This window comes from Pieris napi, chromosome 7 (assembly GCF_905475465.1).
Source record: "Pieris napi chromosome 7, ilPieNapi1.2, whole genome shotgun sequence".
Classification (NCBI taxonomy): domain Eukaryota; kingdom Metazoa; phylum Arthropoda; class Insecta; order Lepidoptera; family Pieridae; genus Pieris; species Pieris napi.
In genome coordinates this window covers 10,883,724-10,910,679 of record NC_062240.1, presented here as the reverse complement: position 1 = coordinate 10,910,679, position 26,956 = coordinate 10,883,724, and the positions used below count along the sequence as shown (strand labels likewise).

General features: G+C 34.3%; 4 protein-coding genes across 5 annotated transcripts in view; all 4 read left to right on the top strand.

Moving 5' to 3' along the window:
* Positions 1–12,262, top strand: part of LOC125050960 (mucin-5AC-like) — a 49,055-nt gene extending 36,793 nt beyond the window's left edge. Inside the window, exons 3-7 of the mRNA XM_047651058.1 lie at positions 8,345–8,411; positions 8,918–8,985; positions 9,218–9,394; positions 9,931–10,264; positions 10,548–12,262. Coding sequence (XP_047507014.1) covers positions 8,345–8,411; positions 8,918–8,985; positions 9,218–9,394; positions 9,931–10,264; positions 10,548–11,956 — 2,055 coding nt within the window. The 3' untranslated portion in view covers positions 11,957–12,262. The remainder of the gene's footprint in view (positions 1–8,344; positions 8,412–8,917; positions 8,986–9,217; positions 9,395–9,930; positions 10,265–10,547) is intronic.
* Positions 12,263–12,387: 125 nt separating this feature from the next.
* LOC125050799 (serine-rich adhesin for platelets-like) lies at positions 12,388–18,787 on the top strand. Of its 2 annotated transcripts, XM_047650815.1 has the most exons (17): positions 12,388–12,517; positions 12,610–13,623; positions 13,713–13,778; positions 14,034–14,097; positions 14,177–14,203; positions 14,770–14,811; positions 14,879–15,174; positions 15,318–15,589; positions 15,660–15,766; positions 15,840–15,952; positions 16,024–16,126; positions 16,315–16,427; positions 16,594–16,794; positions 16,988–17,355; positions 17,420–17,555; positions 17,634–17,730; positions 18,645–18,787. In XM_047650815.1, the coding sequence occupies exons 1-17, from the start codon at positions 12,455–12,457 to the stop codon at positions 18,749–18,751; spliced, it is 3,189 nt and encodes a 1,062-aa protein (XP_047506771.1). In that variant the 5' UTR covers positions 12,388–12,454; the 3' UTR covers positions 18,752–18,787. The 2 variants fall into 2 exon arrangements, with proteins under 2 accessions (XP_047506771.1, XP_047506772.1); XM_047650816.1 differs by lacking the exon at positions 13,713–13,778.
* A 1,078-nt stretch (positions 18,788–19,865) lies between these two features.
* LOC125050800 (eukaryotic translation initiation factor 3 subunit B) lies at positions 19,866–23,049 on the top strand. The gene is made up of 3 exons (XM_047650817.1): positions 19,866–20,063; positions 20,269–20,584; positions 21,221–23,049. Exons 1-3 carry the CDS (start codon positions 19,937–19,939, stop codon positions 22,872–22,874), a joined length of 2,097 nt encoding a protein of 698 aa, XP_047506773.1. The 5' UTR covers positions 19,866–19,936; the 3' UTR covers positions 22,875–23,049.
* Positions 23,050–23,530: 481 nt separating this feature from the next.
* Positions 23,531–26,956, top strand: part of LOC125051385 (ankyrin repeat and fibronectin type-III domain-containing protein 1) — a 141,440-nt gene continuing 138,014 nt past the window's right edge. Inside the window, exon 1 of the mRNA XM_047651657.1 lies at positions 23,531–23,713. The gene's annotated coding sequence lies outside the window, so the exon portion shown is untranslated. The remainder of the gene's footprint in view (positions 23,714–26,956) is intronic.

The following is a 26,956-nucleotide window of genomic DNA, read 5'->3' as shown; positions in this document are numbered from 1 at the left end:
AATAAACGATATGTAGACTTACCTCTAATTTATTGACATCTCTCTAACTATAAACTACATTTATCGCTCTTGCTAACATAAATATTTTGTTATAAAAAAAATGTACGTGAGTAGGTATGATAGGATTATACCTCATATCTCTTGACAATTTAAGAGAAGATTTTGACGAAGTAGACATCAAAATTTAAGTTTTTTTTTATGGCTCTGGCACGATTTGTGCATTAGCCAGCGTCAAGTATAGGATTTTTTATAATTCGTGCTTGTCTTTAGAAATTCGACCGTGTCCTCCATGTACGGTTTCAGCACTCGCCCGGTACCGCACAACCCTCCCAAAGGCCGAGAACAAATTTAATTTAAATTAAAACTTGCCCTCGAACCGGTAATCGAACCCGGTACCCCTCACCTAGCTGCCACTTAATAAGACCGCTAGGCTATGAGGCCCCCAAAATTTAAGTTAGCTGTAGAAGTACAAACATGAATCAAGTGTCAACTGTCAAAAATGATATCGTGTCGTGTCATCGTAAGTCGTAAGAGTATATAAAACAATAAATAACATAAAATATCTTTGATATAAAAATGTGCATAATTAAATAATTTTGTAATTAATTTACGCTTACTGAGTTAAAATACGTAATTATCGCAATTCGACAATGACATAGACCGTATACAACTATACGATAAATTTAAAACTTCAATTTCACCAAGTGTTTTTGCTTGCGTAGATAAGAAGTTTTAATATATAAACGTCTATAACACTTATAATAATTATAGTATCTATTATAGCGAGATCTCTATTTTACAAAATAAAGAGTAAATTGATTTTGTCAAGTACCTTAGTTAACCTGGCATTTTTGGTTTGACTACTAACGTTTTCCAAGTTCAGAAGGTTAACCTACTTGCTTTAGACGACGTACATAATCCGCGCTATATAAAAAGAGCAGAACTTCACTGATAAACATATTTTCTGACAACCAAATACCATTTCTCGATTATATTTCAAGGATGCGACATCCGTAGTAGACGACAAAAAAATTCAATGAACGCCAATGAAAGGAAATAAGGAATTCTTGGAGGCGGAGACAGGACAGTACTTAACAATTAATATTACGCACTCCTCGCCCACGTTGCTAACAATTAACTTCCTGCTTAAATCATAGCTTAACGTTGCGTCTACCCACTTGTTCAACTTTAACCTAGAAAAGTTGAGTCCTAGTCATTTATTTATATATTTACAGCTTAGGTATGGCCAAAATTCCTACAGCGAATTGAATCTTATTATGGCCATACAATGCGCACAGGCGATGAGAACTTGGAGAAACTGATCGTAAAAACTGTTTATTGTCATAAGAGAGTCGCTGGACAGAAACCGGTGGAAACAGATAGTCCACTCTAGATGCTTCCTTGCTGACTACGGCGCTCAGACATAAGCTGCCGATTAAAGAGAGAGATGGCCAAAATTAACTAATAATATGTATTATAAAACTTATACATTTCAGTGATTTTTATAAAATTATCATAATATATTTAAAATTTTCTAATAATTCAATATTAACTAATAATCATATTTTTTCCTAAGTACACTTTAAATGACACTATACCCTCATACCTTCTCACGGTGAGGACTCGAGAAAACTAATAATCTGCTAGAGTAAGCGGAGATTGGAGCTTGTTGACTCTGGACTGTGCGAGTCGAACAAAGCTAAGGTTTCCATGGTGATTGTTTATTATTATTATTTTATTTATCAGCTAATACTAACTTTATATGGGTTGAACCATAATCAACTGAAACGTAGGTATAGGATTTTGATAGGATTTATACTTCGCGCTAACTCTTGACCCTTAGGCCCAACGAAAGCACACACGAAGACACGGTCTTTTTCTCTATCTAGGTTTCCATTTCAGTAGCGCTAGGGTCTATGTACAAGCGAGTTGGCCTTCAAGGATTTATTTTTTAAATATATTTTCTAGCAAATTCCCCAACTATAATGTCGTCGGAGGTACTAAATAAATTATGTATAACTTAAATAAATAGCGTTGGTAACTAGGACTACTTAATTATTTTCCTTCCTTCACCTACTTTAACTTATTCCTTCAATTATTCAAGTATTATAATAAATAAACACAAATCTTGCATGAGAAATGAAAAACACTTTCACCTTTGTCATGTATTTAGAACTAAATGCGCTAGATCCTGTTGCAGGTGTCACGATGTAAACATGTGACTTGTGAATAACATTCATCCCAATGCAATAATACGTATTGTATGCATTCGCAATTCTACGCAATGTTCTCGTTCCTTCGAATCATACGCAAGTATTGACACTAACATTAACAATACTTTCATATAGAATTTCTAATTTATTAGCGTTTGTATGTGAATTGGTTCGCAATAAATGTAATGGGAAAAAAGCGTGGTGTTGTTTTCTTAATCTCATAGAAGGCTTTCTATATAGTCACTAGTTCGATTATATTTTATTAGTATTAATACATAATAAAGCAGTGTTGGCCTAGTGGTTTCAGCGTGCGACTCTCATCCCTTAGGTCGTAGGTTCGATCCCCGGCTGTGCACCAGTGCATTTAACATTTGCTCGAACGGTGAAGAAAAATCGTGAGAAAACCGGCTTGCCTTAAACCCAAAAAGTCGACGGCGTGTGTCAGGCACAAGATCTGAGGCCCAAACTTTAAAAAGGTTGTAGCGCGACTGATTTATTTATTTTTATTGTTTTATAAATTATATAGAATGATTTTTCTTGTTGAAAGATCGTTAAATATATTAAGGTTGACCAAGAAAGCCTTAAGTCATATTATAATTAAGTAATATTAAAAATAGACTCGCCCAACTTTCCGTTTTCCTTATAAAGTTTATGTCGTAACAAGATGATTTACTAAAATTCCTGCGGCCATAAGAACTAACAATGCTCGGGCGTAGGCGACTGCGACAAGTGATAAGCACAATCGGAACGTGAATCAGTATTTGAGAACATTTAAACCCAAGTTCACAGACATTAAATTTAAACGGTCTGTTAAAAAAATTAAATTACTTTTGTAGAACTAAGTGTGAATTAAATACAAAATAACTATACCTACTCTGCTCGTTATATCCTTGATTTTAGAACACAAAGAAAGCTGCCACTTTTCTTATCATTTATTTATTTCTCAGAATATACAAAAAATACAAAAACCACACAACCACAAGGCGCTGTTAGAAGCGCGACAAATGCATATGAAAATATTTTTTTGTTTTAATGTTTTTGGATTGCAATAAAAATGTATTTTAGAAACATTTTATTTTTTTTTAAACTATGATATTAAATTAATCTTAATAATTTGATTTGATTCACGACATAAATAGAAATGTATTTTTATTATTTTAATACAATATGCCTAAATTTTATATAGATTTTACGAATTAGGAGAAAATATCATAATAACGGACATTCAATTAATGCATTTTTATTATTAATCCAAGAAAACTTTTCTAAAATAAAACAAAATATTTTTTAATCTTTCAGTATATGTATTCTGAATTCAAACAAAAAACCCTATTCTAAATACGATTTTACACGCTACGTTTATATACGCTATAACCAGTAGTTAAATTGTATATGAACATCGCCCTTAACCTAATAAAGCACTGATATCTTACCTCCATAGGTCACAATAAGCGTAATTGTCCTAAACGTGGGCGACCCATTGTTTTTCATGTTACGTGATACTTCAGAATTTGTTACGAATTCGCTTACGAAATATTTTAAAAGGCAAGGTTAATGTTGTTCTTATCATTACGATCTTAAATTATTTATACATATTTCTAATAAGTATTTCAAATAGAAAAGAATAAAATAAGTCTATAAAAATGATTTTCATTATATCTTTAAAAAATGTTTGCACTGTGTCAATGTTTTTCCGGAAATTGAAATCAGGATTAAACAGTTTTCAGAATCCTTTTTATTTATTTACTAGCTGGCCTGGCGAACATCGTACCGCCTAACAGTCGATTCTTTATTTTTTTTAATACTTATTCTGCTATTCGGGACACCGGTCTAGCAAAAAAAAGAAAGTTGATAATACAATAAATACATTATGTCAAAAAATTAAAATTTACCTTCCCGGAACCCCTCCACTAACACTTAAACTTTATGATATGGTATTAAAGTTCAAATTGCCTTTGAATATTATTACGAATATTTTGTATGGGAATATAGAAAAGTGTTGTTTTTAGACTTTTTCACTCAATTTTTTTTAATTTTTCTCTCCGTAAGAACCATCCTCGTACTTCAAGGAATATTATAAAAAAAGAATCAGACAAATCGGTCAAGCCGTTTTCATGTTATGTCGTGACAACGGAAAACCGGTTTCATTTTTATATATATATAGATTTATTAGTAATCTTACACCTAACATACATATAATATAAAACAAAGCGCTTAGACAACATACAAAGCCAAAACAGATTACATAGATAAACAATATATATGAAACAGATAACATAAGTAAGTAAGTACATTAATAGACAAAAAGGAAAAAAAATGAAATTTAACATTAAACAAACGTAATCAGAATCGAATTAAAAACAATTTAATTGGTTTTATTGTTAGAATTAATACATATAAATATTTGATAAGTCTATAAAAAGCTCCATAATAATAAAATCTAGGTGAACGATTTTTTTGGTCCGTGTTATGTAATCTAAACTTAAGATGTTATGTGATCGTTGGTCTCATATCATAACATCTGTTAAGGCTTTGTTGGACTTATTTGGAAACGGAAGTAACGATCGATTTTTAATCGGTATTAATTTGATGTTGTAGATTATAGTCGTTTAATCGTTTTTAAATATTTCAATTGGTATAATAGATTATTATAGATATTTTACAATAACATTATTGTAGAGGTGAAACTAAAAATTCGGAAACTAGATATATAAGCAAATACTGGAGTAAAATTTAATTTAAAAGCGAAGTATTTTCGTTATTATTTAGTACTGAAATTAAGGATATGTAAGGAACTTTAAGGTTAGGTTAGTGTTAGGGGTGCGAAACTAGTTAATTCTATAATAAAATAAAAAAAAATATGAATAAATTATGTATAGAACTTTTATCAATATAACAATAGCCCTAATATACCATAACAGCTATTTTTGCATGGCATTTCGGTTACACGCGACCTCAATACTTTTTACTCTGTGACTTAAACGCTGTAACACACTGACCGCTATTCGTCTGCTGACATAACGGACGTTCCGTTACAAGGCATCGGTCGGCTCTTCAATACAATTGTACTGTAGCTTCTGATTTGCTTAAAGGCTTGTCATAACTATTGGAAATGTCTCACAACGTATTTTCGTGCTTTTACATTGAAATATTGTCTATATATCTAAGTTCTCATATAATATACATATGTTAAGGGTGTCCAAAAACTTGATACCTTAATAATTTAAGTAGTTTTAATTAGTAAATACAATATTAAGGGCACATGAGCAGTGTTGACCTAATATTTTGAGCGTGCATTTGACGGCCGATGGACTTTGCTTTCTCACGCAAAAATTAACACTCGTTTGTAAGGTGCGTAAAGTTGACGGCGTGTGTCAGGCACAGACTGGTGATTGCCTATTAGGAAAAAAAATATAGAGAAATATGAGTTCAAGAGTTTAAAAGTGTAAACTTTGAATACTAACTTTTTGTAAGTTTCAGTAAAAATATATAGAGCATTTGATTCAAGTTTTTAGTCCACCTTAATTTGAATAGAGACACAAATACCCTTGCTATTCCATAAATCTCATAGATTTTCTCAACCTCGTCATCGAACTTGAGAATTATGAACCTTCCGTCATACAGCCACTGGCACGATTAGACTAGCCATCTCAAAATTCAGTAACAAGCCTTAGACTTTAGTCTGATTCCAGTAGCCAAAAATTTATTGGATTTTGACATACTCATAGTTCGCCTTTAGTATTGTATATCTCACCCTAAGACAGTACACAGCACAGCGCCTATACAAGTTGTTAGTGTACTGAATTTATTAACTTGTATTTCGTAACCCAATAAATATAGTGTTCAATATTATTAGGAAACAAGTGTAGCGTAACGGTTTACTCTTACCCTAATAAGCGATTGTCAAAGTGCTCCAGTTTCTTGCCGGTACCAGTCCGACCACGCCTCGCAGTTTATTATAAACTTTAATATCGTAACAGATTTTTCATTGCGTTTAACCACAAATATTTCGAGTTAAAATTGTTAGTACATTGAAAGCATAATCATGAATGAAGAGCTTTTTATTCTTTATTATTACAATTTACAAAACAATTTTTTTTCTAACTTTAATTTTCTTACAATCAGAGTGAGGCTGGCTCAGCGACCCAAAAAGTGAATTAGCCTTCGAAACTAGAAAATTCAAGAACGGGAGTTGTATTGTATTGTTTCACCTCACCCCAATTGCTGGCTTTCAGCTGCAGCAAGGCCTCTCCACTCTGTCGATCCGGCGGTACCTTGGCTAACCTACTGGTCTCCGACCACAAGACGCATTCATGGTGCCAGCGTAATCGATAGACCTTGTATGCCTATAATGTTGAGCTGGGCTACCAACGCTTTATTTCGGTATTTTTTCGACTCTCCATGAAATGTCTTCCCTCCCTTTTTGGCCTCAGGATTTTAATGATTTCATAATGAGGCATATCGGATGTTCTTAATAGCATGGTTTTTGCTATCGATTTTTTTTTCTATTTTTTAACGACGATTTTTGTAAAGCACTCGATAAAATTAGGAAAACAACGTAAAAATTCGTTTTTATCTGGTAAACAATTTGATTTGAATGTGTCGTAGTCACGTAAATCTAAGAGAATATGGTTTTTAACAGTTTTTTATACTTATCTTATTTCCTCATAATGAACATTAAAAAAAAGTACACACCTATTTTTATCCCCAATATGATCGATATAAAAATTAAATAATATTATAAACGTTTAAAAAATACTGTAACGGTGTAGGGATAACAGTTTTACTATATTTAATTCAATTAAAGCAAAAAATTCCCCATCATATTTTTATACACTGCCTGAAGGTGAGAACAATATCTATATGGTTGTCAAGCGTTTAATAATGTGGGTAAACAACTAACTTTTGACCAAACTTCTCAGAAATATGTAGGTAATGAATGATGAGGTATGAATTTCACTCAAAAATCAATATATCTTTACATCTTTCTCTTCATTGCTAATACAGATCAATATATTTCAAAATACATAATAGCTGATTTATTAGTTCATGTATAAAATATCTTGAGGCAATTACAACCCACTTCCTAAGCTATTAACTTCGTAAAAAGTGGATCATTTTTCATTGTAATATTTAATCGCTCTTGCGAAATGTGGTGTACCCTCGAATATAATTATTTGTGTAGATAAATGTCGAAATACTATTGTTGAATTGATGATGCGCCTGAGAATATTTCAAACTATTGTTCTCTTATGTTAAACAATGTACAAAGTTGTAATGTATCGATGTATACGAATGAAAACACTAATATAAACTTAGTAACGTTTTCCGTGGTTGGGTTATGTCATATTTATTAGCAAATATCCTAAAAATGTTTTCCTGATGTGCACAACATAGTGTTATAGTAGTAGCTACTTACAAACATTTTATAAAACAAAAAACTTGGCGATTCAAAAGAGTGGCGGAGAGGAGAGTTTATTGCCAGTTTTTACCATCCGCTCTATGCCCTTGATATCTGTAAAATTGAGTAAATGTAAAATTAGAAGCTATTTTGTATTTCTTTATTGCCGTTCATAATTGTACATGTGTTTCCTAAATAGATTTTAAATTTGAATTTGCAGAATTAAGTTATCATTCTGCAACATTGAAATCATCATTTTAATGTAACGAATTCTTCTGGGAATAACGTTACTAGAAATATTTTATGAGACAAAATTTAGTTTACAATTTATAACTAAAGTATAATATGTATTGCGTTTTTTACATCGTTTATGGTAATACCGATAATTGCTGCTTATATTTTAACAGGCGTTTCAAATCTACGACTCAATTGATTTTTAGTAATTTTAGGCTTATTTCACCCCGAGACTCTGAGTCGGACTGGCAAAGTGGAAGACGACCTTTGTAGAATAATAATAAAGCCTTTTTTATTACCATATCCTTAAGTTCCATTTCAAATGTCTTAGTATTTATTACGCCTGTGCATATGCCAGTCTTTTCTGGCTTCTTTTTGGCCAGCCCCACTCTTTTCCGAGTGTTTGTTTAGGATAAAGGAACATAATTATGTTTCGATTTGATTAGTTATAAGTTTGTTTTTGTGTTTATATTAATTGTTATTATTGGAATTACAGATGCGGCGGCAGGGTCGGCTATCGGCTGGCGGCGCGCTTATGGTGCGTTCCGCCTCTGCCCTACAAGGTACGTTTTACAAATAATAAGCTAATAAAGAGTAACATTCCCTATAATATAATATTAAAAATAACATTATATTAAATTAAATTATGCTATTTTGGAAGCTTACTTGTACAGGTAATATTGTTATTTGACCTCACATTTATATATCTTTCTGAATTGCGGGGTATTTAAATGATAAATGATTTATTTCTGTAAGTAGGTTTTTACAAACACTTTTACACAAGCAGTGTTGGCATGCGACTCTCCTCTTTGAGGAGACTCTGCATTCTTTCTTTGTGCGCATTTAACATTCGCTCGAACGGTTAAAGAAAACATCTTGAAGGTACCGGCCTTAGACCCAAAAAGTCGACAGCGTGTCAGGCACAGGAGGCCGATCACCTACTTGGCTATTAGATTCACAAATGAACATGAAACAGATACATAAATCTGAGGCCCAGATCTAAAAAGTTTGTACCGCCACTGATTTATTTATTTTAATGTTTACTTATAGATAATGTTTATAATTTCAGTTTGGCTGTGGTTGCTGCTTTTTGTATTCCAAAACGAATTCCGGATATCGAGATCCATACAACCTGGGGTATGTATTTGCCATGACGCAATTTTTTAAGAAGAGGTATTCCATGTAAAATCTAAAAAAATAATGATCACGTACTGCGTGCGTGCACGGAAGTTAAAATTATTTTCTAGATTATTCATGCTATCTTCTTATAATATTTTTATTTATATATTTTTTTGGCTATTTCCCCGACTATATTTTCGTCAGAGGTATTTAAGTAACTTATGTATTGTAAATTGGTATTCTGTTTCAGTATTTGGACTTCGATAATCTCCCTGAAACGAATTTCACATGTACTGGCAAAGTAATTGGTGGATATTACGCAGACTTAGAAACATCTTGTCAAATGTTCCACGTGTGTACGGTGGGACAACAAGATGAACCTATGGATATCAAGTTCCTTTGCCTAAATGGTACCGTTTTTGATCAGGTAATAATTATTTTTTAGTTTCAAAACCTATGTAGAACCAAATTGTCTCTTATAGACTACAAGCCCATGGAAATTTTTTTTAAAATTTATTTATTTATTAGAAGTTTAAAATTTTCTGATATAGTAACAGCTTTCTAAGCGTTATTCACGTTGGTTCATTTCACAGGTATTTTTTTCCATGGGCTTGTAGTCTATTAATCTTATCAATGATCTTGTAGATAATCAGTTTTAAAATCGGGACAGTGCAGTGGTTTAAGTTTAGCAGGATGGGTGTAGTTTTTTAAATAAACTTATTACAACAATTAACAACAACATAACATATTTAGTTTTTTTTATTTAGTAGTGTCATTTATATTTTGTACAAAGCCCGGTTTCTTAAATCATACGGGCTTACCACATAAAACAATTTTTTTTTAGAAAGATGCCATCAGAAGCTCTTCTGTCTCAAAAGTCTGAAGTAAAACTGTGCTTTAGATGCTCTTACCAAATTTCTACATGAAATATTTTTATCTCATCTTTATAAATTATGATTACAGGAAACACGCGTATGCGAAAGAGTCGATGAAGTTGACTGCACTAAGTCTGAAAAATTTTACAGTTTAAATTTAGAATTATATGGAAGTACAGTACCACCTATTATACCACCAGAATCGAAACCCGATGTGACCGAATCGAATAAACAATCCAAAACGAGTACGGAGACAGATCCGTATTCAAAGGATTCATCGACTTACTCAGATAAAATGCAAAATCAAACGACAGAAACAATAGACTCAACCGAAGATCCACTACAGGATGTGAACAAAGATGAACATGCACAACATATTAAACATAGACCTTCACAAACGACTACAGTAAAGGAAGAAGAAGGTACTTATAAATTTTTTTTAGTTTATTTTACTTCTGTAACCCAACCCAAATTGTGTATAGGGAAATGGAAATCCCTAACTATGAACAATTAGGGCTTAATGATAGACATATATATAACATACAAAGACTTTTATTATATTTCCTAGGGAATCTCACATGACAAACTAAATTAGTTTTCCAGTGCTCTAGTTCAAACTTGTACACTGAACATAATATTTCATGACTGCATCAGTTAGAAATGATATATCATAACTTATTTCATTAAAGTTGTTTTTTTTTTCAGAATACGAAGAAGGAATAGATGATGAATACGAAGATGATTATTCTCACCTGCTTTCAACAACAACTCGAGAACCAATTACGACTACATCTACGACTACAAAACGTCCACCATTTAGTACAACTTTGGCATCAACTAGCCATTCGCCGATACCACACGTTATTTCATCTTCTCCCAAACTATCGTCAATATCGCCTCCTTCATATTCAACGGTGGCACCAACTTTTAACCCCTCATCTACTTTAGATCCCTCATTACTCTCGCCTCAGGAATTTATCTATCGACATCGGGGCCCTGGTTCCGAAGCTATATCTTTCCAAAGACAAAGTTTTCGTCCAGCAGATGGTGTTTACATAACACACGCTCCCTCGCAACAATTCGATCACTTTCAATATGAGTCATCAAGGACGGTTCCTCGACCTACAGCATCACGCCCAGTTCCTTTTGTGCAGCGGCCCCAACCGGCCCCATTTCGAGCAACAACTGTGGATCCACGAAATCAATTATTAAGACCCGGGCCATCGCCGCAAGTGCCTGAGCGCCATGATATCTCTATAAAACAGCAACCTAAACCATATCCATCACCATTACCATCACAACACCCATTGCCATTTAACCCTTTCTATTATGACCGAAAACGAAGTGAAGATTCTAGTCCAGAGGAACAATCTTCTTTATCAGCTCGGTCTGTAGCACCAATCACAGAAACGAAACGACCTCCGCTGAAGCCAAAAAGCCCACCACGAGTTATAGTCACTGCTAGTGCATCTGTGAGCGATAGCAATGGAAAACGATTAAATTATACCGTCGGAAATGTGGTTAGTGCTGTTAAGCCAATAGTAGCGATTAATTATGACGACTATAAGGAGACGGATTCCATTTTTGATCCATTCTTTTTGGATGTACCGAAACTCCAAGCACGACGCAAAACTCGATCTAATAAAAATAGACAAATTTTTACCGTTTCGGAAACTGCTACCATTTCTTCTATTGAAGGATCAAATAAGAAACCAAAAGCAACATTGTCACCCGTCACTCACCGAGCGACTACCTCAAAACATTCAACTGAAACACCCAAACCGACGACAACAATTACGTGGAACCCTGAAGACTATGTCGACGACAACTATGAACCACATGCCTATATACCACCATTAGCAGTTCTGCTAAGTCAAGATAATAAAGTAAGAAACAAAGATAAACACTCAGTTAAAGAAGTGATCGGGGATCGGGCCCCACAAAGTTTGAAAGTGATACGCATTGAACTATCCAAACCGACACAATCTGCTATGCAGACAATCTCTAGTCAAAATGCGGGTTCTGAGGTTGTGCCCACAAATGCCTCGCCTTCACCCCTTGAAGCGCCCGCTTGTGAAAAATCGCGCTCAAATGACTGTCGGAATCGTGCCTAATTATTTTAAGGATTAGCTCACTTTGAAATAGATAAGTAGTTTCATATTTATATAGCTAGTGAATTTAATTTCAGTTTTAAACTTTTCTTGTGTAAAATCTGCTTTCTTATATAAGTAGTAAATTTGACTGGAATGCACATATGTTCCATACAACGTGTATATAGACAATAATTCGATTGATTCATGTCAAAATTATTATGATGTTTTGTCCTGTTTTTGACCAAGTTTATTTTGTATACTTTATTTTATTAAAAATTGTAAATATTACCAACACTATAAATAAAATAAATGCTAAGTTTCATATTATTTTTTTAGTTTTATTTTAAATACAAAAATTTATGTAATTTCTTTGAGCAATTTCATATACAAATCCTTCATTTACATATTAAAAAAAAACATTTTGACTTTGTCTTTCATAGAAACAATTTTATAAATTCAAGAGGGTTGTAAACGTATTAAGTTGTATACAAGTATTATCGTAACTTTAATTAAAAAAACATGTCGAACAGCAGTATAATGAGTGTTAGAGAAATGATCGACTCTGCGTTTGGCGAACGCGAGGTGAGAAATTATTACAAACATAATATCCATTATAGATTATTTTCAAATAACAGTATTACAATAATTATAACTACAAATTACTTTTCTTTTAGGCTAATACCATCCACTTCAAACTTATTCAAACGATTTTATTTATTCTTGCAAGACAACTAAGATTGCTCGAGAGACGCGTGAGCTTGGTTGCACCGATGCTAGTTCCATCGGAATCTAGCTTATCTATAAGAGAAGTAAAAATAAAAGCCCACGTTAAAAAGAAGAAGAGAATCCAATCACCATCTAGTAAAGGATTCGTTAAAAAAGTTTTATTGAAATCATCTTCTACCAAAACTCAGCCTTCTGCAGTAAAAAGCATTAGTGGCCAATCAACGACTTTGAAATCTAAACTATCCCCAGAACAGACTACTACATCGTCTACTAAAACGTCTTCGGATCCCACTAAGACTTCTTCCAGTAAAACAACTTCAGATCCCACGAAAACTTCTACAAGCAAAACTACTTCTGAACCCACAGAGTCATCGTCCAGTAAAACGACTTCAGACCCCACGAAAACTTCTTCAAGCAAAACCACGTCTGATCCCACACAGTCGTCATCCAGTAAAACGACTTCAGATCCTACGAAGACTTCTTCAAGCAAAACCACGTCTGATCCCACGCAGTCATCGTCAAGTAAATCTACCTCTGACCCTACGAAGTCTTCATCTAGCAAGACAACTTCGGATCCGACGCAGTCATCATCAAGCAAAACTACTTCTGATCCCACTAAAAGTTCATCAAGCAAAACTACTTCTGATCCAACTCAGTCCTCATCAAGCAAAACTACTTCTGATCCCACTAAAAGTTCATCTGACAAAACTACTTCAGATCCAACTCAGTCCTCATCAAGCAAAACTACTTCTGATCCAACTCAGTCCTCATCAAGCAAAACTACTTCTGATCCGACTCAGTCCTCATCAAGCAAAACTACTTCCGATCCAACTAAAACCACCACTTCTACTAAAAGTAGTACAGATCCATCTTCTTCTTTAAAGACGTCCACGGAAAAATCATCTTCCTCTAGAACCAAATCAACTTCAAAGTCTACCTCGAGTGAAGATAAAAGAAAGAAGGTATTATTTACATTTTTAATGTCTAGCCTGACCTAGGATATTAAATTTAATTATAAATAAATCTGTGATTGAAATAAAATTTATAACAGGATTTATTCAACATGCTGCAAACCATTGAAGAACAAAGAGAACGAGAGATTAGAATTATACACCAGGTGCAACTTGAGGAATTTTTCATTTTTTTTGCTTTCGTTTCAGCTCAAGTCCCATTGAAAAAATTTATTTTCATTGTTTTTATATAGGTGACATATACTTCACTTATTTACATCGACTTCATTGGTAAGTTATTTTATAGTATGTTTGTCTTGCAGACCGCAAAGGAAATTCGGATGATTTTTTATTTTAAATACCAGTAAATACAACTTCTAGTTTGATAAAAGTAGTTATAACATTATGTGTGTAACTTGCAGAGAGCTGATTCACACGAAGAAGGCATCGAAACCCCTGCCCCAATGGCTTCCATAGATGCAATGGGTAAACAAAATAAAATTATAAAAATATAATTGATGTTGTTTATATATCTGTTCTTATTAAGAGTTTACATATTTTTCAGAAGTTCAATATGAAAAACTATTAGTTGGTAAGTGGAGTAAATTAAAGTAATTTTAATAGTCTAAACGTTATAATTGACTAGAGTCTGGCTAATGAAAGTTGATACTGAAAAAGCGCGGCAAATTTAAAAAATATCACCATGGCAGCCCTAAAGTAAAAAGGAAATTTGGAACAACTCACTTTGATACTTTCACATTCATTTTTATTTTACTAGTGGATGCTTGCAATTTTTAGGCTTATAGGTTTTGTGGACATAAGTTTCATCTAAGTAGATTATTGGCTTGCCTTCTGCACGTTTCGATGCAACGGTACGCAAAAAGCGATGTCTCCATGCAGCTATATAATATCGTTAAATTAATAATGAACGTTCATTTTTGTTTTTCTTAAATTCATAACCTTGGCTAATAATCTCAAGACTATCTGTAAAAGAACAATAACATTATCTAAAGTAACTAAAACTAATATATACTTATTTAAAATAAAAAAATATCAAGACATTTTGACCGTACTAACTTTAGTGTTGTCATATAAAAAGTTTGCAAAAAACTCCAGTATCTACTTTCGTTAGCCAGACTCTATCGTTAAAATTTGCAGTTGAACGTGTTCCTTCGGATGAAGCCAAAGCTAGAGGAAGAGGTAATATTGTTTTCAACCATTTATAAAAAATACAGTGGAGAAATTAATTAAGATTGTAATTATATAGGAAGGCAAAGAAAATCGTCTGAAATTTCTGTAGTAACACAAGGGCAGTTCGAAGAATTAGCTACAGCTGTACGTGAGATCCAACAGAAATTCGGTGCTACGGGAAAAGCAGATTTTCTTGAAAATGCCGAACTCATGCAAGAACTAAGACGTGGGGCTTCTTTAACTGATGCAATGGCTGCTCTCCAACTATCAGCGCGTTTAGAAGCTGCAGAGAAAACTCTACAGCACATGATTTCACTAGTAACTGATTTGGCGGCAAGAAAAGGAGTCAACTTAGATTTTACCGATGACCAGGTTTGCAAATATTGGACACTACTTGTGTTTTTTGTACGCAAAACAAGGAACCATAAAGAATCAATTCAACAAATATTTATAAACTTTTAGTTAATTATTTGAAACATCTCACCTTAGAAGCGTTTTTAATTTCCTTTTTTAAGATGCTAGAAACACAAACTGAGCAAGTGTCTGAAAAACCATCATATACAACAACAAAATCTTCTAAATCTTCTAAATCTGGAAAATCTGGAAAATCTCGAGAACCATCGACGCGGCCATCGATGGTTATGATATCAACTACAACGATGCCTTTACCAGAATCTACAGTAGATGAGCAAGAAACATTACCTCCAATATCTGCAGAAGAAGCAATAGAAATTGAATTGAAACAGTCCAAGTTAAAACAAAATTTGATAACGTCTGAAGATCTCGAGTTAGTAGTAGAAGTAATATTAATTAATTCACTTTTTCTACTTTTATAAACTGAATATTACATATTGTAGAAATGCATTGAAAGAGTTGACTGATGGAATTTTAAAAGCTGTGGGTAATATTACAACGAAAACTGTATCGAACGCGGAGCAAGCTTATAAAACTGCGAGCAAAATAGGCAAGTACGAAATACCTAGAGTCAATAATTCAATGTTTGTATTATTATATTAATTTTTTAATCACAATTTTAGAAGGAAAATTAAATAAAGCTCTAGACCTTGGAGATCGTATGGATGAATTAGAATCAATTGTATCAAAATATGTAGAACAAATCAACATCATGGATACTAACCTCTCATCACAAGTAATTACATATAAATAATAACCCAGTCAATGTCTTAACTTCTTATGTGTAATAATCCTTTTAAAATACAGATGACGAACTACCAAGAGCAATTAACGCAAATGCAGCATGATCTAGAATCAGGACTGGAAACTATGGCCGAATCTATGGCTAACTCGGGTGGCGATACACTGGGTTAGATAAATTTAATTTTCGTTTATTAAATAAAGACAGCTGAGCATGAGCATGATCTGAACTAGGAGTTTGATCCATCGCTTCTAAGTCTACAGAATTTGCATATGTTGGAAACTATAGATCCAAAATGGTATTTATTTGAGATTTTCCTTACAAGATATAACAAATACTACTTTCTTCCTAAACAGCCGTTGCAGAGTTAAATGCCCATTTCACTGATTTACAAGTTGACTTCGATAACACTCACACGAAGCAAAAAGAGTTGCAAGAATATCAGGACTCTATAGCTTTGGATTTACAAGTAAATATCCCTACTATGTTTTACACACCTACAATTAATCTTATCTTAACGACCCCTTGCCTTGGAAAAAACAACAAAACAAGTTTAAGAAAACTAAATATAAGAATTACTTATTTATCGGTGAGATGTTAAGTGTATGTAGTATAATATCTCAATATTTTTATAGGGATTGTTAAAGCAAATAGAGATACTTCGTGAAACAAAATCGGATCGAGATGAAGTTGCTGATGCACTTCGTGATAAGGCTGGCCTCGGGGCTTTGAATGGTCTTGTTACTCTACAACAATTTAACGCTGTGCGTGGAGACTTTGAAAAACGAATCGGTGCAGCTTACGATAAATTCAATAATCAAGAGATTATTTGGCAAGTTAGTGTCATTGTTTTAACAAATAGAAATGAAACAGTAGTTAACAGATAAGGCCTGGGTGATGAGAAAGTAAAACAAAAGACGAAACGATACAATATCTTGTTTTAGCTAAATTCTTGAAAGACTTGAATAAGATCTGTCGGTAATATGCTTTTAAACTAAGACGTAAGTTCTGAACGTCTTCTTTTTTCAGAAAGCCATAGACGACTTGCTTCGTGAGCTTCACGAAAAAGCTGACATAGTTCAAGTAATGAGTTTACGCGACGACATACAGAATAACTTAGACAAACTTGGAAATAGAATTCGTTCGATGTTGGACATCGTAGGCGAACCGCGATCAGCTGCTGTATCTAGAAAACTGTTTCGTGATTCGAACTGTTTATCTTGTTCGACCCCTGCTAATATGAATATTGAGGAAGTTAACAAAATACCCATAATTCCTGCATTTAAGTCATCTAAACGGCCTCCTACGATTGGCGCTGAAGACGAATCAAAACCAAAGGAAAGCGGAGACTATATTTGTTATCCTGGTCAACCAGTACGCCACCCGATAGATGAAAGGTTAAGACAGTTAAAACGTGAATTTATTCGTAATTTTTATAAACTAAGATGTGCTGTGTTACAGGGCCCATATCTGCCGTCGTTACTGTGGAGGATCTCATACAATGGTTCCCGCTTCTACCTTAACTAGAGGACCAACAGGAATGATAATAACTAATATGCCCCATAGTACATCTACAGCTCTGGGAACTGATGGAAAGGTTACCAAGCTTATTGTTATAATATAGTAGTATTGTTATATTAACTGGTGCAATAAAGTCAATGTGGTTTTATTATAGGTTTATCAGGTTGATGAAAATGTGAAGAAACCTTGCGTTCCTTGTAATAAATCAAAGAGCTACATGAAAATGCCTGAACCATCAGAAGCCGACACAGGTTTCATGTCCACTTTATAATTTGTAGTGAAGTTCTATAAGTCGTCATTTAGGCATAGGACAGATACAATTCTGGCGTATGTTCGTTAATATTTTGTTAAAGTTAATCAATTTAGAGATCTTAAAAATGTTAGGTAATTCTATAGAAGGCAGCGAATAATTTTGGGAACCAATTAGCTCTTACGCACCCATTTTCTTCGCTCATTGTCTGCTTCCATGCCGATACCCTTTGTTTGATTTCGCATAATCAGTAATAAGTATTCGTATAGGTAAGTCAATACAATATACTCTTGACTCAGGCGCAATATGCACTATGCATATTATTCAAAGTTATTTCGGCTTGATCCTTTGGCGTTGCGTAGAGATGTGGGGTCACTCTGCATCTTCTACCGTATTTATCATAGAGGGTATTCAGAGGAGTTGTTTGGATTAATACCTGCAGCTGAGTTTCATCATCGGACGTCGAGGCAGAATACGAAATTCCACCCGTACTACTCGACGTCCGTCGTTCCACAACTGAGCGTGTTTTAAGCCGCGTACCACCACTTTGTTGAACCAGCTTTCCCCTGAAGTATTTCCGAACCAGTACCGACCGACTTAGGGTCCTTCAAGAAAAGAGCGTATTAATTCTTTAAAGGCCGGCAACGCACTCGCGAGCCCTCTGGCATTGAGTGTATCCATGGGTGGCGGTATCACTTACCATCAGGTGAGCCTCCTAACGGTTTGCCCCCTGTTCCATTAAAAAAAATGTTAATTATATACTCAAGCATAAGTTAAGTTTCAAATTATGAATATTGCTGAGAACAGTTACCGTATAGAAATTTTACGCATTATGGATGCTAAGATTACTGAAGCTACACTTTACAATTATCTATTTTTATTTTTTTTTCAATTTAAGTTTTGTTTCAATGTTAGCACCGCGTGAAGGATCCGATATGATGCCTTGGGATTATCAACAATTTGCTCAAACAGAAGGGAATGTTGATGTAACACCACCACCACCGTCGGAAGGTTTTGATTAAATTTATTTAATAATTCTATACATTTTTTATAATAAATTTACCGTCTTTGATTTCTAGTTATTATTTGTGACCTCATACTCATAATGTATCATTTATTTTCGATCAAACGTGAGACCAAAAAGAAAATCCCTGATTTCAAGTTAAGTTAAATATAATTAAAAAACCCCTTAATTTTTTACAAAAACAGCAATTTTTTCAAAAAACTCTGCAATGCATATTTTTCGTTGCTTAGTGCAAAACTATTGATAATTTATTCATTATGATGTATATTATTGATAACTTGACATTTTTCACTATTTAAACCTGCCATTATTGAAAAAATATATAAAATGCACTTATGTTATTTTTGTTAAAAATTAAATAATAGGTTATAAAATTAAATAAAAAACATAGCTTCATTATGTAGTTTATTGGCAATCAATCATACATCAAAATAACCTATATTCTTCTCTTACACTTACATGTTCATTATCAACATCAATATCTTACCTACCTGTGTTACATTTCGAGGTTTAAGTGAGGCGTAAGTGCACCACATGTCGTTTCCCCAAACGCTAGGTTGGGGATGCTCTTCTTCCGCGCCTGCGGTCTTAAAATAACGTTAATAATAATAGTTATCTGCGTTCAAAAATGTTATTTTTGTAAATACATGCAATTGTATAGTTTTTGCAAAATAAGTATACTTTTTACCAGTTAAATTCGATTTAACAACAATAGTTAAATCGTTTACTGTGTAGTGTTTTATACAGATTACAACACCATAATTTAAAAAAATCTTTAACATGTTAGTTAATGTGTACCAAGTTTTTGTAAGAATCTCTTAAATTGTTGAGAGTGATTGGTGAAGGAGAAGTAAAACGCTAAAAAGCCAGACTAGAATGTCTGAGATAATGGTTTATGTTATGACTGTGGCGCCTACTTTAGCTTGTCATTTACTCGTCGTAGGTTATTGTATAAAACTTATTAATACGTAAAACAACAACATTTTCAACAACAAACTCATGCGATGTATTCGAACTCTTTTTAATTTTGGTCTGTGGTATTAACGAAATCTTATCTATTAAAAATATGTCATATGTCAAAAGTCAACTGCTTAAAATGTCAAATATCAACTCTCTCAATCTTTCATGTTCAACTAATGGCGTGTCTTCCTCCTGTTAAATATTTAACTATTAGAATATCAAAATGGCAAAGAAAAAAGGCGACGAGAAAGTAAACCAAACCTCTCACAGTGACAACGAAGAGCAGAATTTCGACGAGGAACCTAACTTTGAGGATCCGGAGGGTTTTGTTGACGATATTCCCGATGAAGGTGAGTAGAGTTAGCGTCGGGAGGTTGTTTCGACCATATGCAACCGTTTAAAATAACACAAGTTTATTATATACTGTTCTTATTTTCGACCCCTTTCGTGATGATAACAATTAATTAACTTAAATTTTTAAACTTCAATGAAATATTGTTTAAATTTATGACAAATTTTATTGGTTACAATCTAACCTAAATTATGACGTTGCAGAGTTATTGGCCGACCTTTTAGAGCAAAAGCCGAAGGAGTCTGACGGGTATGAGAATGTGGTAGTAGTGGACGGATGCCCGCAGGTCGGGCCCGAGAGGTTAGAGAAATTGCAGAGTGTCATAAATAAAATCTTTGGCAAGTTCGGCGGAATCGTAAACGAATACTACCCAACTACTGAGAATGGCCTTACTACGGGATACATATTCCTTGAGTACAGTAATCCGCAGAATGCTGCTGAAGCTGTAGCTGCCACAAATAACTGCAAATTAGATAAACAGCACACATTCTTAGTGAATCTTTTTACTGATTTCAAAAAGTGAGTATAATTTATTTGGTAATTCTTGATTATCATTACCAGCTCTTAGCTCATGGTATCCTGTTGTATGTTACTAACTATAAGCTATATAAAAAAGCTCAACCATACTATTGTATTTTGTAAAATTTTGGAGAAAAATAAATTCTTCGGAAGTTCCAGAGCACCCTTTCACAGGTTCATAAACTTTTTGTTGTAAACCATAATATTGATATAAGTTAGATAGTATTAAATATAATTTTCCCTTTTTATAAAGATGTGTGTGTGAGTTTGAAGCAAAGGAAATATGAGAAAGCAAATAATACTTTTCACCAATTTATTGTGTTCACTACTATATTGTGTACACAGACACTACATCTGTTAAAACCATTTAAGTAGCAGTCATAATTCTCTGTTTAATCCTACAATTTATATGGCAGTCTTACCAAAATAATCTATATTATGACTTGTTTAAAATCATACCTAAATTTCTCAATTCTTTAACAGTTAGTATTTTTCAATTACAGTCTGGGCATATAAACTATTTGAATGATACCAACATGCAACTAAGTGTAACAACAACCTAGAACAGCAAGAATTTAATTAATTGTAGTTTGTTTTAATATTATAGTGATTAACAAGTGACTTTGTAAATTTCAGGTATGAGAATATCCCAGCAGAATGGGAGCCACCTGCTCCGCAGCCACTTAAGGTGCAGTCAGACCTTCAATGGTATCTAATGGACCCTGATGCGTATGACCAGTTTCTTGTTGGCGTGGGAACTGGTGTCGCTTTACAGGTCTGGCAAAATGCTCTGCCGGAGCCGACATTATTGCAGGAACGTCCCAACTGGACCGAAACATATGCTGTCTGGTCTCCACTTGGTACATATTTGGCAACCTTCCACTGGCGAGGTGTGGCGCTATGGGCTGGCCCTAAATTTACACAATTCCAGAAATTCTATCATCCGGAAGCACGCTTTATTTCGTTCTCGCCATGTGAAAACTATATTGTAACATTCTCGCCATCTGGAGATCGTGGGGATGATAAAAAACTTATCATCTGGGATATCCGCACCGGACAAGAAAAACGTAGTTTCCCACCACCTGATGAGTATGTTACGTGGCCCATTTTCCGCTGGAGCAAAGATGACCGTTTCTTTGCTCGACTTGGCACTGATGTGCTTTCAGTATATGAGACACCAGGATTTGGGCTACTTGACAAGAAGTCTATTAAAATCCCAGGCATCCGTGATTTCTGTTGGTCTCCGACAGATAATGTTCTGGCTTATTGGGTTGCCGAAGAAAAAGACGTACCAGCGCGTGTAACTCTGTTAGAACTGCCTAACCGCACAGAGACGCGTTCCAAGAATCTTTTCTCAGTAGCTGATTGTAAGATACACTGGCAGAAGAGCGGTGACTATCTCTGTGTAAAGGTGGACCGTTACTCTAAACTAAAGAAAGATAAAAATGAGCTTAAATACTCTGGCATGTATTACAACTTTGAAATTTTCCACATGCGGGAAAAACAAGTGCCCGTAGATAGTGTCGAGATTAAAGAACCAATTCAAGCATTTGCTTGGGAGCCAGTTGGCAGCAAGTTTGCTATCATTCATGGGGACCAGGCCAACATACAGATAAGCTTCTACCAGGTGAACACGGGCCAGGCGCCCACTCTGCTCAAAAAACTTGGTGGTTCGTTTAACCATGTGTTTTGGTCACCACAAGGCCAATTTGTGGTACTGGCCAACTTTGGGCTGACCGGCGGTGCACTTGAGTTCCTCGACACAAATGACTTTACTATCATGAACGTCGCCGACCACTATCAAATGTCTGGAATCGAATGGGACCCAACCGGTCGCTACGTCGTCACGGGCGTCTCTTCCCTGAAATGCAAAATGGACTGTGGTTACTATATCTGGTCATTCCAAGGCAAGATATTGCGCCGTGTCATGAAAGAGGGCTTCGCGCAGTTCCACTGGAGGCCACGCCCTCCTACCTTGCTCTCGGAGAAGCAGCAGAAGGACATTAAAAAGAACCTCAAGAAGTACTACCCGCAATTCGAGTCCAAGGACCGCATGCGCAGCACAAAGGCTAGCAAGGAGCTAGTAGCTAAGCGCACAGAGCAAATGAAGCGTTACCGCGAGTTCCGCGAGAGTGCGTCTCAGCAATGGGCCGAGCAACGTTCCCGTCGCCTTGAGCTCCGTGGTTACGTTGACACCGATCAGCTGCCTATCGCGGCTGGTGCAGATGAGCACGCCGTAGAGGAAATTGTCGAGTTCTTTGTCAAGGAGGAGCAAACTGTCATCGAGTAGTCATTATCACTCCCTCTACCGCCGCCCCCGTGCTCAATAAAGCACGGTTGCGGCTCCCGTAGCGATAAGGACACGTCCAAATCGCCTTACCAGAGATAACGCCACTTTCTTTTTGTAACAAAAGATAATGTTTATAAGAATCATATTATTAAAAATGTCACGGTACAGATGGAAACATGAGTTTTTTTTAATACCTTCTTCCCCATTGGAGTAGTCAGTAGAGTAACCTTTAAAGGCAGGTAAGTGATCATCTTACTATTTCTGCAATAAATAGCTATAGCTATGTAGGAAGTCGAAAACTAAATTTATTTCAAAATTGTCGACACAAACTGTCTCAAATGTATAACAGTTGGACCTGAAATCAACTTCCAGTATTTTAAGCAATATTCATTTAGGTACAATTAAACACCAATCTCAATTCTAACAATTTGGAAATCTTTTTGATTTCTAAATAATGTGTGTGTTAATCATACAATTTGAAACTAAATGTGATCTCTTATATAGGTAATAACTTGCCATACATTTATCAACCTGGTAGCAGATCAGGCATATAAATATCGCTTGGACAAATGCGCATGACCGCAACTGTCAGTGGGAATATACTGGTGCTTGATATATATACATGCTACAAAGAATGACAGTTCAGTGAAATAGTCCGTCAGTCTACCGCGCTCCGCCCTACACTGCGCACCGCCCAGCAGCCCTCAAAACACGCCAATAACCGCCTACACGCTGCGACCTGTACCGCGGAATTTAACTTTACTCAACTTGAACTAAGTGCCGTTACTATCTATTAGTTATTAGTGTGGATAAAGTTTTAAAAGCGTTTAAATTTACCGGTAAGTGGTAAAATTAATGGTCTAACTTTTCATATTAATAATAAACGTATAGTGTGTCCGTTTTCTATAAGTTAACGGAGTATAAAGCTTATTCTAATAAAATATTAAAAAAATGCTCTTAATACCTACATATGTATGTTTTGTAAGATTCAATAGACCGTGGTTAAAAAAAAATTTAAATTTGTAACGGATTCGAGAATATTTTATAAATTCTGAATTTTCAAGAGTGAAGATTGAAATAAATCTCAGTAGTGTTGGAAAGAACTGTATATTACCGGGTTTTTAAACATTCGAAAAGTATTTTAGGGAATTGCTACTGAAATATAGAGGATTTGTCGAAACATACGGCCAGCAGGAGTAACGCGTAGATGAAGTAAAAGTCATTACTGAGCTCAGCCACGTCGCATTCATCTTCATTAGGTGCAGAGTACCAAGCGGCAATGTATTTTCCAATATTTTTTCCTTTGCCTTCAAGCAAAAACATTCATATGTTAAGTTAAACAAATCCTTTTTCGTATCTTTTTTTTTATAATATTTTTTTTTTCTTTATTTCATACAGTAATATTTTATATTCGTTATATTTTAGAACTACACATTACGTACCAATTATATATTTTTAATGTTCGAGCAATACGTTGATTGTCCATTTGTCTTTCTTTAGCACAAAGATATATTTTAATTAGTGGTACAATATGGTGCCATGATTACAACTAAACCTAAGATCATTTTAATGCGTAAATAATTTATATTATTTTATAAATAATTTTTAATTTAAAGATAGTTTAGTACTGCTTCGAAGAAGTAAAGGAAGCTTTTTAGCTTTCGACTGTATATTGGTAAGCCGTAATGGGTTTGGCAACTCTCAAGCTGAAAGGATTTTCATAAACATACTTTAGTACTACAATAGTTTAATATTTTGATACGATAATTAATTTTTAAATTAAAATATAATTTGGTATAGGCATATGTAAAGGTCAACATATAGGTAACATAGGAAACAACTTACGTGAATTACGTTGTTATTACATTACATAGATCCGCTAAAAAAGTTCTTTTAAATGTGTAGTACATACAATCCTGACCCAAGACCGCATACGGACTCGCCTGTCTATACGCCGACAGCGAATTATATCTTATTTACATAGCGCAGAGGCGATGAGAGAGAAACTTGGAGAAACAGATCGTGGCGATAACACAGAAGGCAAAAGATCACGTGGCGGTTCACCAAACAGATGGACCGATCTTGTGAAAGACTCATCGTGCTCAAAGTATACACTATCATTAGAGAAACGCTGGACAGAAACCATTGGAAACAATTTCCGCTCCAGATGTTTCCTTGCTGACCACGGCGTTCAGACATGAGCTACCAACTGAAGAGAGAGAGAGAAATGTGTAGTACTAGATGACCCGGTGAACTTCGTACATATATTTCTGTAAAATGTGATCAAACTTTAGTACAAAATTGTATCTACATTATAAATTATCTGTGTAATTTTTTTATTTATTAAAAATAAAAGACATCAAATGTTTTGAGCTTAAAACAAATTGTATTTTAAAATTAAATTATTATGTTTATATTTTTTTATATAATATATTATAAATATCTATGAACTTCCACAAATTATTTAAGAATCAAAATTACCCAAATCGGCCCAATCGTTATCGATTTTAACGAGTCAAAGGAACATGTACATGAATACATAATATATACGTTTACCTTGCTTCGTAGGCACGTTTTCTTAATTTGAAAATGACAGTATAGAAGCCAGACGTAGCCCAACTATACCTTCGTAGCACAAGATCGTAGACATAGCATTTACTAACAGAAACTCACAAAATAAAAATAATGAAAGATTTTTTTTCTTTTAAAGAATAAGGTACGTTTTAATTGTGTAATGCTTTGTGTGCTGTGGTAAAAAAAGAAAAATAATGTAATAATAATAATACTTAGTAGAAAAAAATAATATTAGTTTTTTTTTTATAATACGGAGTGCAAACGGGCAGGAGGCTCACCTGATGTTAAGTGATACCGCCGCCCATGGACACTCAATGCCAGAGGGCTCGCGAGAAAGTTATATCTGTATTCCTTTAGTAAATGTAAGTGTTGAGGTGTCTTTTTAGAGTTTTTCCCTGAAGACATGTAAATATCTATAGTTAACAAAAACGTTAATCTTGTCCCTGTGAGTTAGATATGTAAGGGTCGGTGAAGGGACAATGAAGTTATCCCGAATTAATTTCCCCCGTGAACACAGTTATTTCTCTGCCTCACACATTTATCACAATTGACAGTTTGTACTTATTTTCTCTCAAAACAGTATACAATTAAATCTCACCCACACATACTAAGAAGGTAGGGGGTGCAGTCGTTGTAGATATTTAATTCAAAGTTTCAAGACCACCCACTAATATGCGAAAAATGTAACTGTATGATTCTTTACTTATTTTACACGGCTCTCTCTCTCTAAACTCGTAATTAAAGTATGCAGAATGAAAAACCTTATAGCTTTCTTAATATATCTATATTAGGTACAAAATAATGTTTAAATCGCCATTAGAAGGTTTACAGACTAAACAATAATATACACAGAGATAATGTATGTATGCTTGTAACTGCGTGTTATAATCCTAATCGGCTTGATTTAGTGGCATTATATGTTTGATAGTTTACTATACATCCTTTAGGATATCTTTTTAATTTTAAACTTGCTTTTCCTTCTCCTATTAGTAAATAAAAGTTCATAAGTTTAATTATGTATTTTTTTCCTTAACCTGAAGATACAAGTATTGAAAATCAAAGAGAAACGACTTAAACTGGAAGATACCCATAGTCAAGATAAATATCAAACCTTACACTAAAGACACATGCCAAGGTAGGCTGATTAAGACCAATAAAAAAAAAAACACTACACAACCGACCAAATATTGAATTTTATATAATGTTAAACATTCCTAATTCAAATTTATATATTTTTTGTGGTGTGTTGTAAATATCTATTTTTTATAAAGATGGATATACAACAATGGCTTAATAAGGAACCAAGAGTCGAGACGAGACGTTTCTGAATAAGGAACCAAGTACATCTTAAAGTCCTCTCACTAGTGTACCTTAATTATTATTCAAGAAGAACGTCATAGTAAGTTTTAATTTGCACTACAAAGTTGCAAAATTATACTAGCTTAAAAGGATCAGTCTTGAAATTCTCTTAGGTCCGTGGTGTCAAGGACCTGGATAGTACTGATGTG

Bases quoted from the DNA above. Each gene is read 5' to 3' on its own strand.
- LOC125050800 (XM_047650817.1), top strand. From the start codon at position 19,937: ATGGCAAAGAAAAAAGGCGACGAGAAAGTAAACCAAACCTCTCACAGT. The intron at 20,064-20,268 runs GTGAGTAGAGTT...ATGACGTTGCAG, and splicing joins TGACGATATTCCCGATGAAG to AGTTATTGGCCGACCTTTTA. The intron at 20,585-21,220 runs GTGAGTATAATT...TGTAAATTTCAG, and splicing joins CTTTTTACTGATTTCAAAAA to GTATGAGAATATCCCAGCAG.
- LOC125050799 (XM_047650815.1), top strand. From the start codon at position 12,455: ATGTCGAACAGCAGTATAATGAGTGTTAGAGAAATGATCGACTCTGCG. The intron at 14,098-14,176 runs GTAAACAAAATA...CATATTTTTCAG, and splicing joins GGCTTCCATAGATGCAATGG to AAGTTCAATATGAAAAACTA. The intron at 14,812-14,878 runs GTAATATTGTTT...GTAATTATATAG, and splicing joins AGCCAAAGCTAGAGGAAGAG to GAAGGCAAAGAAAATCGTCT.